The following is a 20,308-nucleotide window of genomic DNA, read 5'->3' as shown; positions in this document are numbered from 1 at the left end:
GTATTAAACTTTAAATTATGTGTTTAATTTATGAATATTGAAAATGTTTCTATGCTTTATAAATTTCAATTCAACAATTTGAAAATTCAAATTAAAAACATAGCAATTTGTAGAAAAACCCTTGTTTAACTTCTTCCAGCAAGAAACTGAAATTCGTCACATAGCAATGTTAAGATCTTTCTGAATCTGAATTGTCTTTAACTAGAAGCTTATTTATATGTTCAAAACACTTGCAGAAATATTAAGAGAATTTCTTTATGAAATAGAGAATAAAAGTGCCATTTTTCTTAAATGAATGTAATTGATTTAGCAAACCAAAGCACTGATAAAACTTCCAAATTATTAGGTATTTTTAATGATATAGAAGAGTCCTAATTCTTTTCTTCATCAATTTATCAAATTTTTCACAATATGCAAGTTGGTTCATGTTTTTTACTTGAAGTTCAAGGGTATTTGAACCAGCCTTTGGAAAAAAGCTAAAAAGTGTGTGAATCCAAAAGTGTCTAGTTTTTTTTTTGTCATGTTATGTATATTTAAAATGATTGACAAAAGGAACCAAGGAATTGGTGCCCAGCCTATTACTGCTTATTCCATATGCTACGCACTTCAATATAAAAGCTCATGATCCCTATATATGCAATCACTAGTTGTTTGAACCATGCTGCTCTTCATTTTTTAGATATCACAAAATAAATCTCCAGTCTCAATAATTAGACAGATTTTACCAATTATATATATTATTCTTATATGTCTAAGACTGGTAATGGATTTAATTAGATGTTTGTGCATTTATACTGAAAATTTATTTCAATTTTTCATCTTATATACACTCTTTATTTTTAAAAAATCCATTTAGAAACAACATTTTTAAGTAAATATATATATATTTCCTTTAATTTAATATTCCAATATTTCAGATCAAATTTTAATCTTCTAAAAATTTCCGAAATGTTTTCACTTTCAATATATTTCTGTTTGAATATTTTTTATAGCCACCTCCCAGAGCTAAAATCAAAAGAGGCATTTTTTCAAGAATATCGGAAAGTTTAGAAGGGAGAAAAAGTACTCATAAGGTAAGTTCAATGGAAAGTTTGTAAATAGTTTTTATTTAAAAATTAATATTTTAAGTATATTTTGATCATTTCAAATGAATTTAAATTATTTTTCTCTATTTCATTGTAAAATGTTCTTATGTCAGGCAATTTTAATAATTTTGATTTTAAAAGTTTAACCTTGACTAACTTTATCTTTTTAAAAATTACATTGATTTCTTCTGTCCGTTAAAGCATAATTTTCTATTGTTATTTTTCATTATTTGTATCTCAAGACTGTAACTAGATTCACCTTACTTTTTTCTTGCATTATTTTATTCTGGATTAACTTGATTACTTTTTAATTCATTTTACAATGAAATATTTAATCCTGCATTTTTTTAAATAGGTGAATAGGAAATCACACTTTATTTTATTTTTGTTAAAGGTGGTGGTTATGGCAATTGGTCTTAATTAATATATGTTCAAACAATATTATTATATACTTGCTATTAATTAAAGTTGTCAGTTGTATTTAATTTGTAAATGTACTTTTTTTATATCCTTAAATTGTTATCGTTTAAATTTGCGAAACAGTTTTAAACCACAGTGACACATTCTAATAACAGATTATTTTATTCTGAATTCTAATTGCTGTGATCATGTTGTGAATGAACCCAAAATGATCTGATATTGAGGAAAAATTTGTAGCATTGTATTCAATCCTAGAAAATTTTTAAACTATTTTGAATATTTTAAAATATTTTAAATTATCTGAATTTTTGACACATTAAAAACTTTTAAAGCATTTTAAGAATATTTTTTTAAATTTATTTGATTATTTCAAAAACTAATTATATACAAATAACAACATCTATAAATAATGTATTCTATTGGAAAAATTAATTTTCCCCGATCTCTTTGAATCACTATCAGTGCATAAATCTATCTTCTTACTAGAATTTCCTGAGATTTATTGTGGACTGAATTTTAAAATTTTCATACTACATAATTGTAATGTAAGTAAAGGTATATTTTAGTGTACTTAAAATAGAAGAAAAGGAAATTATACAATAAAATACAACTTGCAATAAGAGTTTGTCTATCACACAAATGTAAATACATCTAATTATTTTCTGGAAACTTGTGTTATAGGTTTTAAAGCTGTGTAAATTGGAAAATTCATTGTCTTTTTTTTTAAACCTTATATTTTTTTTATTCTAATGGCATAAAAAGTAAGAAGCTTTAAGAAGAAAATTTTCAGTGTGTACTAATAAATAAAAATATTTTAATTGTGTTCAATTTCTTAAATCTTTTAACTTATAATGTATTGTAAATATTATGGAATCAATTTTTTTTCCTCGTATACATTATCAATACTGCTTCTTATTTGGAATTTTTTTATTAAATTAACTAATGATTAATTTAGATTATATTAAAATTAAGAATATCACTGATTCACAATAACCACAAAGTGTGCAGAATTTTGAAACTAGCATAACAGGGAATAAATGAAAAATCAGTTCTAAAATTTCATCTTTACAAAAATAAAAATAATCGAATAATGTGTGTGAAATCTATTGAGAAAGGGGACACATTTGCACAAATATCACTAAAGTATATCTAAATAAATGACATGCTTCAAACAGTGTCAGCCTTCAGTATCAACTACAATATTATAATTGTGGATTGTCTGGAAGTGAATGAAAAATTGAGTAAAAAATCCTATCTTTAAAAACAAACAAAAAAGTTAAACAATAGTGTTTAAAAATCCTGTTTGAAATTTGTCTCATTTTTTTTACCCTCCAATATTGTGGAAGCTGATTGTATTGTGTAGGGGTATTTGTTTCTTTTGAGAAATTTACAATGGTTAAATCTCTTTCTTTATACTTTGCTAGGCTGGATCTTTGAGCATGAGTTATTCTGGTGAAATTAAAGACAAGACCAACTCCTTTGCCAATATCCATGGGGTGACAAGAAATAGTAAAAGATGGTAAAAAAAATTGTTGATGCATGATCTTGAATCTTTGCATGCTTATATTTTGGCATAATGCCATCTCATGCTAGATTGTTGACAATTTTTCTTGCATACTTAATATAGAATTACATTTTGCTTATATTAATAAGCAGATTAAGATTATGTACATAAATCTTCAGCTTCCAGGATTTTGGTGGGTATGTAATAAAGAAGATAATTTATAAATGTATTGATTATGCAAGTGAAAGTAGAATGAATGCCCTGAATTCAAATCTTTATAATACATAATTGCTCTGTTTATTTGAAAGATACATGTATAGATGGGCAATGTCTTTAAAGTTATTGCTGTTTTTGTTGCACAGCATTTATGAAACTTTATTGTGATACTTTCAAAATCTTCTGAAGCACTTCTTTATTGGTATTGGCAATAGTTGCAATGATAAGAACTTTCAAAACATTGATGGTCATTGCACATGGAGGCATATTTTTATTTTTATAAATCTATATTTAAATTATTTTTACAAGTTTATATTAAAAGTTTCAGAAGTATAGAAGCCAAAGTATCTTTATCTCTGTCAGCAGTCCTCTAATATAATGAATATTAAGCTAATGCTTTGATGTCCAATGACAAATTATTAATTTAAAAGAAAATATCACTGCTATTATTTATTGTCAGCTCCACAATGTTCAGCAAAAATTACATTCCTGTCTATATATATTCTTTGTTACAAAAAGAAAGCATATTGAATATCTGTTATGATTGCAATCAAAACTTTTATATATGGATTCTTGAAAATATATTTTTAAATAAATACAGCAACTACTTATTGTAAAATAAAGTTTTGAAATTAATTTATTATAAAAAACATGGCATAGTATTATTATGTATTATTTATTTTAAATTAATTGTAAAATATTAAAAATAAGCTTTAACTACCATTTTTAGTTGAAAAATGTTTAGTTACTCTTGTACACATTTTTAGACCTTTTTTTTTTTTCCCCCGAAATTTTTTCAATCTTATCAACTTGATCGTTATCATAGCTTCTAAAAACGAAACAATACTATTCACTACTGTATGATCCCGAAACTCGCTCCTGGATATATAGATCATTCTATTTTCGATTTGTGTGACAATTGTTTTGTTCCCATGATATTGCAGAATTGCAGCTAATGCACATGCATGAGATTTGTGCGAAACTGTAACTGTGCAAAAGTATAAAATACATTTCTCTGCCAGGATTGTCAACATTCAATCTGCGGAAGCAGCACGGTGGTGTTTAGTCAGCCATACTTGAATTTATTGAATGGTTTGCTTATTTGAAGAACTGTGAGTTTATTCAAAGTAGATTAGAGAATTCTTTTAAAACAATGAGCTTCTTCCTGAATTCCCAGCATATTACTGGAATAGTTTAGTAATTACAAACTACAGGAATTGGCATGTTTTTGGCTACCCTCAAGTTAATGAACGTCAGTTTCAAAACTCAACATTCCAATACTGACAATATATTTCAACGTAATATCGCTTTTATTAAGTCTGTAGACTATTACAGCAATTACATGGATACAATAGACGTCTAGAATTTTATAGTTTGGCCCTATTTTAGATAAAATCAAATCCTTTTCTGAGAAATGTAATTTAGACAGATGAATGTTGCTTAATTGAGTAGAAATATTATTTTACAATATGGTCTCTTTTGGAATATTGAAAATCCATTGTTTGTACAAAGAATTTTCTATAAATGTTCAGTTTTCTTTGAATAAAAGGGCTATGTGGCATTTTTAGAAACTTTTTCGTTTTCCATTTTATACAATAATATGCTTGAGGAGGCTCATTCCGTCAGTTTTTATTGGCATTACATTGGAACTAAGGAATGAATTGCCATCGAAGCATATTTGTGGTAGATCTTTGCCAACAAATTAAAAAAAGCTATTCTATGTAACAAGTGATAAACTCAATAGCATTTGCACAAATGTTGTTAAAAGAATGCAGCTTTGTATAGGTTTTGGAGATGCTCATTTAAAATGAGTATTTAAGTCATTTAAGTAATGTATTATCTGACCATTAACATTTAATTAAACTTAATAAATGAGTTCTTATTTTCTGATTCTGCCTTTCCAATAATAATTCGTAATAGGTATATTATCTCTGAAAATTTCTTCAAAAATCTCGCTCAAACACTATATAGAGGTATGGAAAAATGGGCTAATAAATTTACCTTTTATTCTTAAAAAATTTTACAAATAGAAGCATGATGAACTTTTCTTTATTGATGAATGCAAGAAAAAACATTTTACTCATTGATATTTTCACTGTGAGGAGTATAAAAATTTAATTTTTGTTACTCTTCATTTTCGTAAGCCAAAGTATTTTTATATATTTGAGAATTGAATGCAAATAATTGAACTTATATGTATGATTGCAATAGTTAAGGAAATATATCCTTATTCCACATTTTTAGAGAACTCTCTCTCTTTATTTATATATATAATATAATGTGCAAATCTTTTCTCTATTTATCCCATTAATTTATAATTATCGAAATGATGTAACACAAGTGAAAAATCTTTTGATTTTTGAAGACAGAAATCATTAATTGTATAAGATTTTCATTTTCTCTATAATGATTTTCATACCCAAAATAAAATTTTATGTTTACATTAAAATTTAGATTAATTACTGATGCATTTCCTATTTTTTTTCATATTCACTTTTTTTTTTTTTTCTTTATATATATAGACAGAAAATGCTTAAGTAATGCTCGCAGCTTACTAAAAATTAAATATGTTGCAAAATTTAAAGTTGATTGTCTTAGAGAAATTAATAGAATCAGTATGATGGTCTAATTAACTGATATTAGTTTATAATTATATAAGTGTGTTTGAAAATGTTTAAAATAAAGGCGCTCTTCAGTTATTGGTATTTACAGTTTTACTTTTTATGTTTAATGTGAAATAGGGATTATAGGCATGTTATATTTTAAAAACTATTACTTTTTAACTCGTAAGTTACAGATAATTTTTATATATATTCATGGAAATTTTAGGATTGTGAAGAGTTTTTCCAGAAGGAAAGAGATTGGATATCAAAATATAGTGTACAAATCAAAGAAACCAATGAGGTAATAAAACTTTTCTTGCTTTATTTAACTTTTTTAACTCATTAAAAATATGTAATTATTGATTTTCCTTAATGTTCTTTCAGCATTTTATTTTTTTCAATTGTTTAATTTTCTAGATGCTATATCTGCCATACTGAATGCCTAGAATGAAAGTATCTTTATATATTTTATTTAAAAATTATTTGTCACAAAGTCTTCTCTAAAATCTACCTGCTTTATTATTTTGTGAGCAGAATTTGAAGTTTCTATGCTAAGATTATATTTCAAATTATCTATTGGCCCATATGTGGTGTAAAGCATTATAAGCAAAAAAAGTAAAAACCAGATTACTCGCAGAATCAATTTCTAACAGCAAATTATGCCAAAATGATCTTTTATGCTGTCGTATCAGTTTAGAATAATCAAAACTCGTGTCAAAATGAAGTTAAAATTGATTTCAAGCTGGAAATCCCTGCGAAGGATGAATTTCAGGAAAAATGGAAATTTGTCTCAATTAATGTGCATATACAACTTTAATTCTTTAATTGGCAAATGGTGAAAATTTGTAGTAAAATTTTTTTTAGATGTACATACTTTAGTAGGATGTGTATCATAAATATTAGTGTATTCTCAAATTTATTTTAATTAAAAAAATACAAAATGTTGCTTATAATCAACTTTCTTTATAATATGACATTTTTTCTTATGAAACGCCTGGAAATAGTTTCTGCATTTTTGATCATTGAGAAACTTGCTGGGTAGTATTATATCTAGCTTTGGGTCTATGTTGGGGCCAATAATCTAAACTGTCAAATATTGCATCTTGACTGTAATTGGAACTGTTAACTTTTTTTTTTTTTTTCTTCTGTGGTTGTTGTGAAGATATGGCATATTCAGAATGAAATGCAGAAGATAAATCAGCAGCCGTTATTTCAATGTTATTTTTAACATCCAGACAAAACTTATCTTCTTTTCCTGCACACTAGTATTATTGCTTGTAGAAGAGACTGATATAGGGACATTGTCATAGTGTTCCACATTATCACCAGATTACTATGATATAAAATCAGATTCTTGCATCGCCAATAAATCTTTTGTTATAATCTTTAGTTAAGTACAAAATCTAGATCATTATAATTTTTAACAAATATTTCTGATTCAGATTCATCGGAAACTTCAATATCTGATATATACATCAATAATAACAGACCTCTTTTGTTTCCTATTCATAACATTTTTTTTTTCGATTCTATGAAACAATGATACTTGTAATTCTAAATATGTAGCTGTTTATTTCTAGTATACTGCAGTAAGTAATATTGTATACAGGCTACACATTTTTTGAAATAAATGATTTGTTATTAAAATTATTGCAGTGTTTTATATATCAGGTGAAAACTCACTGTTAGAATGCTCTTGACTCCCCGCCCCCCCCCCAAAAAAGGTCATGAAGGTATTGTGGTATGTGCTCTTCATAAGTAAAATCAAAATACATATTGCAGAACAGGTTCAAACTTTCTCGAAGGTCTGTATATGTATTGTCATTACCAGCAACCACTCAAAAGGAAGTAATATCTGTTGACTCCTAAACATTCAGTTGGAATTTATCCTATAAGAGCAATGAAAATGTTTGTTTCATTTAAGCAATCATACCAAATCAGTGGAAGTGATTACCCCAAAACTTTCTTGCATATATTCTAATAAAGATGTTATCCCAGAGAATGCCTTGCATAGCATTGCATTGGCATACTCTAGTTACGAAATATTAACCTTTGGCGTTAATTTAGCATTTTTACTGAATCTATCGTATCTACATTGGCTTGCAGTTAATAGCACCCGAAAATGAAATTTGTGTTTTAGATGCATTTTTCACAATCCACGGAAACAATAATTGAGCACAAAACTATGCTTGTAGTCGCACGATCACATATCAAGTGTGATATATTAAAATCATTGTATCTTTGAATCAATACATTTTTGGATGTGGCTCAAAATTTGATAGGTATTTAGACTATAGATGTTAATTCTATGTGTAGCGAATTTTATCTATCTAGCTCTCTTCGTTTTGTACTTATGTTAAATTACTCGTATATTCGAACCGGCAGACTTCCTTTAAACAGATTTTGCTCAAGTTTGATAGAAATCTATCTACAAATTTGTTATAAAGACCTTATACTAAATTTAATTCTTCTACATCTTAGCTTTATTTATTTTATTATTTTTTTTTAAAGAGTTTTGTTATATTTGTCACAGGTAGACAAGTCGACAAACATTTTCCAAAAATTTATTTTTTCAAACTTAGGGAGGTCTAAAACCTGGAGATTTGGGGAAATCTGGAGTTCAGATATTTTTGATGATTACATTTTCTCTATAATATGCATACGAGGAAGAGGGGAAATGTTAAAATAAGAATATTAATTGTGCCAAATAAATTTTAAATCTTGTCGCTTCTTAAAAGATAAGATAGATCAAATTTACTTGAAGGCTGATTTTTTTCCATACATTATGAATAATTTTTTAAAAAATTACATTTTTAATTAAATGTTGTAATTTATATTATATTTAAAACATTTTTGATGCAAACTTTTATTTTTAATGATTATTGTTTTATATTTTAATAATTATATTTAAAAGCTGTTTAATAATTATAGCATAAAATAATTTTAAATATTTAAAGCTAATATTTCCATTCTTATTGGGAATAAATCTTTTCTGCTTCTAATCTACTTTATTCTTATTAGTAATAGTAAGATTAATCTACTTTTTAGTAAAAAATTAACATATTTCAACTGTCAAAAAATCTCCACTAAAATTTTCCTTATGCTTTAAAGTAATTGTTAGCAAAACTTGAAGAAAAATCTCATCAGTAATTTAGATTTCTATTGCATGTAGATTATAAATAAAAAAATTATATATAGATTTAATAATTGCTATAAAGCCATTTATTTTTATGTGTAATAAAAAAATGTTTAAATTTCATTATTTAAAAACATGAGATGTGCTAATTCATATTCAAGTATGCAAAACTGATTGTTTTTTTCTTTCTTAGGCCTTTTGTTCAGTCGTATATTCTCAGCAAAGTAAGTTTCTATTCAATTTTTTTTAAACTAAAAGCACATTATTAAAATTTTGGTTACATTTTATATCAAGTTTTTTCTCTTTTTTCTGAGGAGTTATTTTTTTCTCATTTGCAATTAGATTGTGGCTTGAACATTAAGTGCTATTTACTTGCTAATGTCATTTCTGCTTTATTCTCATGTTTATGAATTAATTGATTTTGGGCAAGTTTCAGTTCCATATACATTTATTTGACTATAACCTTCTGCTGATAAAAATGGGAAGGTTTCTGATTGAAATTAATAGAATTAATACAAAAAGTGAAACTTCTACATGAACTTTTTTCTTCCTTTTTTTTTTTTTTTTTTTTTTTTTTACAGGACTTTGCAGTGTGCTTGGACATCTTGCAACTGCATTAACTTTGAGTAGAGGTTCTAATGAGCCCATTGCCAAGATAGAAACAAAGTATGCTCATTGTATTTAGTTTTGATTCATTAATACATTGATTTAAGTAAGTGCATATTTTTTTTCATTTTCTATGACATAAAACTGGTTATGTGTAGTTCAATCTCAGAGTCAAGATGAGCTTTCATATATGGTGTTTAAAAAACATGTTTTGTTTTTTTAAGTGATTGTATATTTATTGTAACCTACAGGTAAAATCATTATGCTGTCTTTTAATCTGCATATGTTTTCTGAAGTTAAAAAGCAATACTTAGTTTCATTCATTAGTGCTGCAGTTGTTCTGACCATTGTATGAAATGTCATTAACTATAGATAAATCTGCTGCCAGGATAGTAAAGTGCCGCTTCCATCTTATTTATTCAATGTAATTGAAATCTGAAAAAGCAGTACAATAGAGTATAATTTTAATGAAATTTTGGATATCTTATCTACTCTGATGAAAGTACTACTCTCACTGCAAAAATTTAGCTTATAAATTTTTGACAAAGAAATGTAATTTAAAAATATCCCCAATGATATTTAAAACGAACAGCAAATGAAATTAATTTTCTATTTATTTTTAGAATTTTGTAATCATTTTTTCCATTTTGTCAGTGATTGTTTTGTTTTTAGTAATTTAGTATTAAGTAATTTTGTCGGGTAAAGAATTTATTGTCAAAGTTATTTTGTCTTCTATATGTTTATGATCTCATTTGAATAAGTAATACTTCTTAAACATTTGGCCTCTCTGATAATTTTATTTAAATTAAGTACAGATATTTTATTGAAAATTTTAGTCTTTACTATTAATTCTGTCGTTGAAAGTTTAAGAACAAATTTAGCTCTTGCACTAATAAACCACTACCAGATTCTAATATGAAGCAACAATGTGTCCTTTTTCAATAATTTCTTAATATTCTTTTTTCCTGTACTTTTATCACAATAATCTTCAGTGATATTAAAAATGTTTTACTAGAATTATTTTGTATATCTATGGTAAAGAGAAAAGGAAACTAGATAAATATTATCATTTTCTGATTATAACTCAAGAATAATTTTTCTTGCAGTATTTTTTATTTATTTTTTTGGTGAAATAATGGAAAATTTCAATAAAACTTTTAAAAGCTGATCTTGCCATTATCAAAAAATATATGCTTGTTTGTCAATTCCAAGTCCAATGCTGTTGATTGTGAATAAGTTATAGTATGCATATTCATTAATTTTAATTAAATTTATTTTTATAAATTTTAATTTTATTTGGTTTAGTTCCCACAAGCTGAAGCAATCATTGATATAAACTTTTGAATAAATTACTCATCAATTTGAAATTTGTTTCTTGTTTTAGGTTGTGCAGTTTATTTTCAGAAGCCTTAGAAGATGCCAGAGTGAGTTTTTCTAATTTTTGTACACTTATAATATTCATGTTTCCAAAAAACAGGATTTTGCTGTTTCACCCATGATGTGTTAGAATTATGCATATTTGTACACTTGTATTTTAAGTGACCTTATACTATTTTAATATATCAGTGAATAAATTTAATATATTTTCATTCCACACAATTGACACCTCTCAGTGAATATGTTAACCAAATGATTTCAGAATTCCATAATGTTTATTATAATGAATTTGTATTGGCGCTATCAGTAAAAAATGATTAAAATAAAAAAGTTGCCTACTTTTTAGTGTTTTCATGAAAATATAAAAAACAGTTTTTAATCATTCCCATCACAACTGATTTCTTGGTTTTTCAGCATGGTCTTCAAGTCTTGTCTTATAATGATGAGAACACCTTAGGTGCTTATTTAAGTCTTTATGCAAGTTACATTGATTCAGAAAAGGTAAGAAAATATTGTAGATTTTTTTTTTTTTTTCATAATATAGTGTTTGAAGAGGATGCTCAAGATATAGTTTAGTTTTGTAATCTTTGTGGAATTTGATATTTATCAATTATTTCGATATATATAAAAATTATGTCCTTTTATGTGAAGACAATTGTTAGGAGTAAAAGAATGTTGACAATAGATGCAGCAGAACTGCAGCATCTTCCCAACTTTTTTGAATAATTGATAATTTAAAAAAAATTTCCACATTTAAATCCAGGAAAAATTGCGGAGTAATTTTATTTTGAAACTTAAATTTGTAATCAAAATAAATTTAACTTATTTCTAGGTTTAAATAAAAAATATCAGGTCTATTTCATAGGGAAAAAATTTTATCAATTTATCTAAATACAAAATTAAATTGAAAAGACAAAATATAAATTACATAAAAATATATCACTGCAGTATATAATATTATCTTATAGCAAATACCACTGTCATTGTTATTTTTAAACGTATTATAATGATACATTTTAAATCATATTTTAGTTTGCTTAGCTTTTAAATAGTCATGGATTTTATCCTGCTGTCAATAAAAGCAAGATTTACATATCTGATTGGTGCATTATGAATAACAGAATATTTTGTGGTTAAATCGCTTATGCATTCATGAATATTTATATTTATGCATACAATTATAATGCATAATTTTAAAGCTTAAAAACTTTAAAAAAATCTTTGTATAACTTGATTTCTTTTCTTTCTGTAAAGTTAATTTGATTTGCAACTCACATTAACTTTTAAAATCAAGAAAAGTAGAATTGATGCACTATTTAGAATAACTGAAAAGGGTCTTTGAAGTGTAAAGAGTTGAGTGTCTTTGATATTCTTTATGGTGAAATAACAATAAATGCCCAAAATAGGATGTCATTTAATTGGCTGGTTTAATAAATTTGTAAGTCTTCTGGTCAATCGTTTAATTGCCTTATTTCCTCTTTGCAGTTAGATTCATATTATAGATTATTATATACTATTAAAGTTATGAGTTATTTTAGAAAACATGTTATATGTGTAAATAATAACTATTCTTAAACAAAATACATGAGGTTAATTCTGTGAAAATTTGAGTCCTTATACTATGTTATAATTCATTTAAAAAGACATAATCAAAAAAATTCTGAAGAGTCATCAATTTTATTCTTCTAATCATTTTGCAATTTTAGTTGATGAAATGCATCTTATTCAACAAAAAGCATTTTTTTATGTTGTTTTCTTTTAAATGTGTTATTTCAAGTTCACTTAAGAGTATTAGTTTGATATTGGGTTCAGTGCATAGAATGAGAATTTTATAAATTGTTGGATTTTAAGTTTTCATTAATTTTCTTAATAGGAAATGTTGTCACAGAGAACACACTTGCTTGTTGAATATGAAAATGCAAATAAAGCTCTGGATAAAGCTAAACCTCACAAAAAACAAATGGTAATTTTTTTAATTTTATCTAATATCTTTAGTAAAAAAAATTGTTTTAACATGTATTTATTGACTTGCTTTCTTCTGGTTTTTTTTTTTTTTTTTGTTTCTGTCTGTTTGGTACAAATTTTGCCGTCAATTTTAAATTAACTTCTTGATGAGTTGGAAACTTGCAACTTCAAACATAGCTCAGAACTGAATGACAATGGAATATTAACTTGCTTTGTCTATTTAGTACAAATCTTGTTATTGAGTCTGATCGAAAAGTTAGTTTAAATTCGATCGTAAAATTTCATACACATAACACTAAAAACAGATAATAATTATTTAAGTTTTAAAAAAAAATTGCATACCACATTTTAAAAATGGATTTTTAAAAAAATGTGGTTGTGAATTTTAAAAATTCATGGTCATAAATATTTAGGATAATATGTATGGGGTTAAAAATCGGGTTTGAAGCTAGGTGAAATTACTTTTTGAATCCTTCTAAAAATGTGGTACATTAAAAATCATTTAAATAATATTAATGATTTTTAATTGTCTTTTTCAGGCTGAGGAAGCTAAATTAGCTGCTGAAAAAGCTTTTGAAGACTGTTCTGATGTTGCAAGACAAGAGGTATGCATTACTGATCAAAATTATAAAAATAAGGTGAATTAGAATTCATGAGCAAAACAGCAAGGGGAAATAGATATAAACAGCAATAAACATGTTTTATTTGTCTAATCCTGGTCTTCATTCCTTAATGTCATTATACTTGCTAGTGTATTCATCTATAAAAAGTGTTTGGCTGATGAATATCAATTTACCTTATATTGCAGAAAACTGTAGTTCATTTTCCCTCCTTCAATATCTTACTATGAAATTTTATTTAATAATAATTTAATTTGAAATGTATTTTGTTAAATAATTTTTAACAATAAAGTAACATTAAAAATAAAATTCCATAAAAAAAATCTGAATTTTATTAAGTTTGCTTTTTTAATTATAATTAACCTAATAAATTTTTTAATTAGCTAATGTTTCAAATTTGTAATTCAGCTAGTTCTACAATTTTAATCTGTTTTAAATATGTAATAACTATAATTCTGGGACATTAAAATTTCTTTTTTTTTTTTTTTGTACATAAAAATGCTTTGTATTATTCTAATTTTACTTATTCATAATTCCTCAGTCAGGATGTGTAGCATCATGAAAAGTACTTATATTTGAAACATTTTTAAGCAAATTAAGTGTACTTAGTTTCGAAAAAAAATGTCTTTAAAAAATACTTAATATTCTTGAAAAGTGTAAAGAAAATTTTGTTTTATCTTTACATTTGGCCATATCATCAAAGCATATTATTGCATAAAAATTATTTTTCACATTTTCAGGATTCAAAAAAAAAAAAAAAAATAGCTTTTCAATGATACCAGTTTTGTCTAAATGCATTTTTTCTTTAGTTTTAACAATTTTTGAAAAATTTGGTTTTGACAGAATTGGTAACAATGATCTTTATTATAATGAAACTCGAATCAATATCATTCCTTCTTTGAATCGTTGAACCACGTTATTTTACTGCTCTCAACGTCATGATTTTTTTTAAAAATTTCTTCGCTTTAATTAAAAAAATTTTTAAGCAGGCCATTGAATAAGATTCTTTATTTGATGAGTTTTGTTTAATTGTAAAACAATGTAATATATAATCTCATGCTGACTTTAAAAAACGCTTCAGTTGGCATTTTTTTATTATTTTCATTTGCTTCTAACTACAGAGCTAGCTTTTTCCCCAACCTCATGAATTTTTCTTTATTTATGTAAACTAGGACTGGATAAAACATTTTTATTCCATCATAAAATATTTAATCATGTTTTTCTGTAATTTTTTTAAAGCCGGTGTTTTTTTTTTTTAATTATTATTTTTATTCTTTGTTTTTTTTTTACTAAAGGCATTTGCTGAGCTTCAGAAATAAAAAGAGGCAAGACATTTTTTCAATTGTCTGAACATTTCTGAATGCTGCTTTTCATTTTGATACTGCAAATAAATGTAGTAAGGTAGTGCAGGAGGAAATTCATGCTTTCCATCTTAGCCATGCCGAATCTTATTTGTTTTTGCATAAATAAAAATCAAATACTTAAGTTTTGGTCATGTTATCTTTTTACATCACTAACCACATTTTCAGAAATGTTATATCCATCTAAATGAACTGGTAATTTGTTAATTGTAAGAAAATTTGCAAAAAGATCACAAATTCTTATTGTTAATCATAAAGATTGACTTAATTTTTTTTAATAGTTTTTTTTTTATTCTTATGATCATTTTTATTTATTTTGTCACAATCAAAAAGACATAATTTGTTTTACCATAGAAAGTATCAGAAATTTGTATTACAAAGATGCCATCCAAATACAAAAATAGATATTAAAATTTAAAGAATACATATTTAAAATTTTTAGAATAAAAGCTGTCCTATCATAAAACAGAAAGGAACTTATGTATAGTAAATATACGTTTATATGTGCAAACATGTAAAAAAGGTACTTAATCTGTTTGGCTAAGATGCTTAAAAGTACTTAATTTTTGGGGAAATTTCTCACTATGCACCCTATCAATTCATTTAATTCTCATTTTACATTCAGGAAAGAAAAAAAATTGTCAAATAGCCTAAATTGCATCTATGTTTGTAATTTGTGTTACAGCATCTTCTTAGCTATTTATTATATCATGGAGAAATCTATATTGATGCACTAATTTTTATAAGATTATAAAAATTATTTGTTACTGTCGAATAAGAATATATAAATTGGATATTTTGTTGTAAGGAAATAAATTGGAGAGGTACCTGTATGTAATCTATACACAAAATTTTATTTTAATGGACATTTGGAGCTTTATTAGGGACATTTCTAAAACTCTTTGTATCCAATCTTAGTTTTAAACCTTACTTGCATAGTAAACATAATAATTATATCAGTCTTGTTATGACTTTACCATGAAGCTAAAACTACAATATTTATGAAGATAGTTTACTTCTGACCATATTGTCCTTAATCATATGGTTCAAACAGTAATTATTTCTGTATCTTTTTATTTTATAAATTTGACTATTGTTATTGGCAATAAAGTCCTTAAAGTTACTGACAATATTCAAATTTGAATATGAAATAGCATGACATAACAAGAATTCCATAATCAAAAGTGGAGATTTTTCCTGTTGTTTTGTACTCTTTGAATTGTCAGCTATGTACAGGACAATACAAATACAGAATACAATACAAGTACAGCATTGGGATCATTAAATAGTTCAGAATGAATTTATATAAGACTATCTTGCATATAGATTAGAAGTTTTTATAGTATTGTTAATTTATTTTCAGTATTCCAAGCCGATTGATAACTTGATACACAAGAAATAATAAATTGTAGTTGAATATCTCAAAAATAAAGACAGAGTTGTTATTAAAAGAAATCATAGTAGTCAAAATCATGCATTCTTATTTGATGTATTTCGAGTGTGAATGACAGTGCAAATGATGTGATGCAAGTAGGCAGAGTGTCATTTTTTCCCTGCTTGTTTAGTGTTAGAATCTGCTTTCAATTATAAAATTTGTCAATAAAGAATAAATGTCTCGAAATTACAGAAAGAGTAATGAAATTATGATATATATGATATGTTTTTCCTCATATTATAAATATATTATTAATTTATATATTAAAAATTGATAATTAGTACAAGTATCAAGAATTTAAATAAGGATAAGCATTGTACATTTTGCTTTCATGTTTACAGAATCAAAGATTCTCTTTATTTAACCTCTTATTTTATTTATTCAAGGTTAAAATCCAAAGTATAGGGCTTGATTTCTATAAGTTTGTACTGTTTAAATTAATAATTAAATATTATTGTTTAAGATTTTTGGATGAATTTGATTAATATCAAAGAATGTATTCAATATATCAGTACTATTTCTTTCTTGCAGATAAAGCAGTTCCATAGAAGAAGAGTGAATATGTTCCAGGAAAGTTTAGAAAAATTTGCTGAAGCTCAACTGAGAAATGCTCGAGATGTGAATGCAATGTTAGCCAAATCTTTAACCAAAATCAAGCAATTTGAAATAAGGGATGGATAAAATTATACTGAAATGTAGTTGCCTTTATTACTAACTTTTATTTGATTTTTTAATGGAATTTTAAATCGATTTTTCACAATCTTCCTGATGTACTAGATTTCAAATATTGTTCATTTGTATGCTCTTCCCATCACTTTATTATCAGTTAATAGATTCATTTAATTAAACTTAGCTTTTGTTTGAGGACAGGGAATTTGATAAAAATAGATTACAAAATTCCATTAATATTTATTACTACTTTAAACCTACTTTAAAGTTCTCTAATAAAAGTGTGCTTTTTAAAAAGTTTATTATTTTTTTAAATATATAGATATAATAAAATCATTACTTATATTTCTATTTATTTTTCAGATTCTGTCATCTGACTACAAATTATAATGTGAATCTTGGGAAAATATAGATTTCCTTATTTAGTATTTAATTTTAAATACAGAGATTTTGAATGCAGGAAAACTTATGTACAAAGATAAACATAGAACATTTTCAGAATAAAGAATTTTCTTACATTCTCTTTGATAGTTTGTTTTTAATTACGTATCTTATATAGCAAGATCACATAATACTATAAAATCATTATCTGTAATAAAATGAGGAATAATTTGCTTTGTCAAGACATTGTAAGCAAGCGTCACTCAAGTTCAATGCACATAACAAACATTCAACAATGGAAAGTGAACATTTCTCTAGCTCTGCTCTTGTACAATTTGTATTATAGGTGTACAATACAAGCACGAAATACTGTTAGCTTTGTTCCTAGCTGCACTGGGAAATTTTCTTTCTTTTTTAAAATTAAAGGCTCTAGCAGTCATGGAGGTGAAACTACATGTTATAATGCTGAGTTATTGGTAAATATTATTGCTTTGGAGTTAGGAAAAGTGCAGTTGGAGACTGGAAATAAAATTGAGTATGAATTGAAAGGTGTTGTGCTAAGTAGTAAATTGGGATTTGTATCAAACTGTCTGAAAATATAAATAATCGTGCGTTTGATATTAGAAAAAAAGTGCTTTGAATTATATGGATGGGATAGAAAGCAAGCATTTAATTATTCTGAGAATATATAAGAATGATAATCTTATATATTCTAATTATAGAAGTATTAACTGCAGCCACATTAAGCCAGATACCTGAAAGTCTACAAAACATTTGCTCGAAAAAAATGGTTAATTAAAAGTGCTTGTTACTACTGTACAATTATCTTTGATATTTTAATATAAAAGTGTGGGTGTATATATATATATATATATATATATATATATATATATATATATATATATATATATATATATATATATATATAACGCTGACCAGGATTTTTTTTTATAGGAACTAATTTGTAACTATTCTCTAGCTACTGCTAGTAAAAAAAGTTTTATATCTTATTTAATTTTGAGGATATAAAAAATTTTAAACATGTGTAATAAACTGCAATTAATCAGGTAGAAACCCACTTTCTTATACCATTTTAGGGTTTTTCATAGTATATTGCAGTATGACATACTGATCTAAGAGATCAACTTCTTTCATATATTTGTTATACTTTAATATAAAAGTTGACTTAATTGTTCATGAATAACATGTGGACAACACCTTTTGTCTTTTCAAATAAGAATAACCTCACCGTTCTATAGATTTCTCGATTTTTTTTTTTTTTTTTTTTTTTTTCCCTTTAGTGGTTTTGGTGAACCATATTGATAAATGTGATACCATGAACCAAGATAAGGTTGCAAAACTGATGACATTGTTTTTTTTTTTTTTCTTCGCTCCTTACCTCTGTAAATCTCAAGGTTGCATATATAGCCAGTTTTGCTTTCGCTAACCATCCTAACTAAAATTCCATGTTTTGTAAATTTTCAGGAATCATAGGCCCTAAATTGTAGGTATCCTCTCCAAGGACTCATTGTCCCGTCAAGGACAGATGTTGTCTGGTTACATAAATCGATTGAAATTTCGGTAGAAAACAATCCAGAAGAGCTTTCAATTTTGAAATTCTATTGTTAGGAACAGGAGTTTGCAAATTGTTGTTAAAGTGGAGAAACGCTATTTGCTCGAACTGCCTTCTCTTCATAATCTTTGAAAAGATGGGCTTTTCTAGTCGCAGATCGGTTGTCCAATATTCCTTTCAGGGAGATTTTCGTATTTGTCCCATTAAAATTATTTCCAGAAACTTTCTCATGTCATTATTAGTAACGTCAATCTATTTTAAGCACTTATAATTTTTATATGACATTTCAGTCTGTTAGTGATAGGTTTGTTTGCGATGCAAGCAAAACGAAAAAGTCGTTACGGAAGCTTAATTTGATTACTTCACTAACACTCTGTGGCTTATTGCATTCAATAGTTACCCCACGGATATTTGTAAAGTTTTCAGTCTCATAACTATTTTCAAAAACGCTTTCACTCTCATTTTTTTTTTTTTTTTTTTTTTTTTTGTTTGCTTATATTTATATTGTCTGAAGAACTATATTCTGAAAAACAATCGATTTCTAAATTACTAGCATTGATGACAGTCAAATTATCCCCACAAAATTCAGCTGTAAACTCTTCAAAAAGTTCGCGATGCGCCTTTTTAAAATTCTAATGATAATGATCAATTATGTCGCATCGTAAATGAAAAGATTTTAGAAAACTTGAACTTACCACGTCGTCTTATAAACTGAATTTCTCAATAATATATTTGCCGTTAGAATTATAAATGTAACAAAAACAAATGGTAAATTAATGATAACCACAATTCAAAAGTATAATACTGCGTCAATTGCATTTGGTTATCGAAGGACATCATATGACGTTCCCGGTGAACAATGTGTTAAGAATTGTGTGTTATAATTATGAGGAATAATATTTCGCTCTATAATGATGTATGTGTGCACTTTTAACATTTTTTACCATTAATTAAATTTGAATACTTTAATCAATTTATAAATTTACTTATTGCATTTTTATTTGAATGAGGAAAAATTTAATGCATTTTAACTTTAAAAGTCCCCGGCTCAAATTATTTTGCTAGTATTCACTAACTGCATTCATAAGGATTTGCACTAATTTGACTGAACAATAAAATGGTAGGAATTAGTTTTTATTTTATTTTTAATAAACAAGAGTATACATACAAAAATATTTTATAGGTAAACTGTATTTCAATTTTTAAAAAAATATTAGATGCTACACAACTTAATTATTGTTGATAAAGTTAATTAAAAGTTTAAGAAAACCATTGTTGCATAATGTAATGGATACAGTTTTCTTCGATATCAAAAGAAGTATATAAGCCACCATTAAAGTGCATAATTTAATTTCAC

The 20,308-nt window shown here is 25.9% G+C and overlaps 1 protein-coding gene across 1 annotated transcript in view; it reads left to right on the top strand.

Moving 5' to 3' along the window:
* LOC129989104 (sorting nexin-32-like) overlaps positions 1 to 17,519 on the top strand; it is a 30,440-nt gene extending 12,921 nt beyond the window's left edge. The window contains exons 6-15 of the mRNA XM_056097428.1: positions 993 to 1,073; positions 6,055 to 6,129; positions 9,158 to 9,188; positions 9,546 to 9,630; positions 10,955 to 10,994; positions 11,362 to 11,448; positions 12,821 to 12,910; positions 13,452 to 13,517; positions 16,860 to 17,023; positions 17,361 to 17,519. Of these exons, the coding sequence (XP_055953403.1) occupies positions 993 to 1,073; positions 6,055 to 6,129; positions 9,158 to 9,188; positions 9,546 to 9,630; positions 10,955 to 10,994; positions 11,362 to 11,448; positions 12,821 to 12,910; positions 13,452 to 13,517; positions 16,860 to 17,009 (705 nt within the window). The 3' untranslated portion in view covers positions 17,010 to 17,023; positions 17,361 to 17,519. The remainder of the gene's footprint in view (positions 1 to 992; positions 1,074 to 6,054; positions 6,130 to 9,157; positions 9,189 to 9,545; positions 9,631 to 10,954; positions 10,995 to 11,361; positions 11,449 to 12,820; positions 12,911 to 13,451; positions 13,518 to 16,859; positions 17,024 to 17,360) is intronic.
* Positions 17,520 to 20,308: the final 2,789 nt, after the last annotated feature.

This window comes from Argiope bruennichi, chromosome 10 (genome assembly GCF_947563725.1).
Source record: "Argiope bruennichi chromosome 10, qqArgBrue1.1, whole genome shotgun sequence".
NCBI lineage: Eukaryota > Metazoa > Arthropoda > Arachnida > Araneae > Araneidae > Argiope > Argiope bruennichi.
The sequence above is the reverse complement of the archived record's forward strand: the minus strand, read 5'-3'. Positions and strand labels throughout refer to the sequence as shown.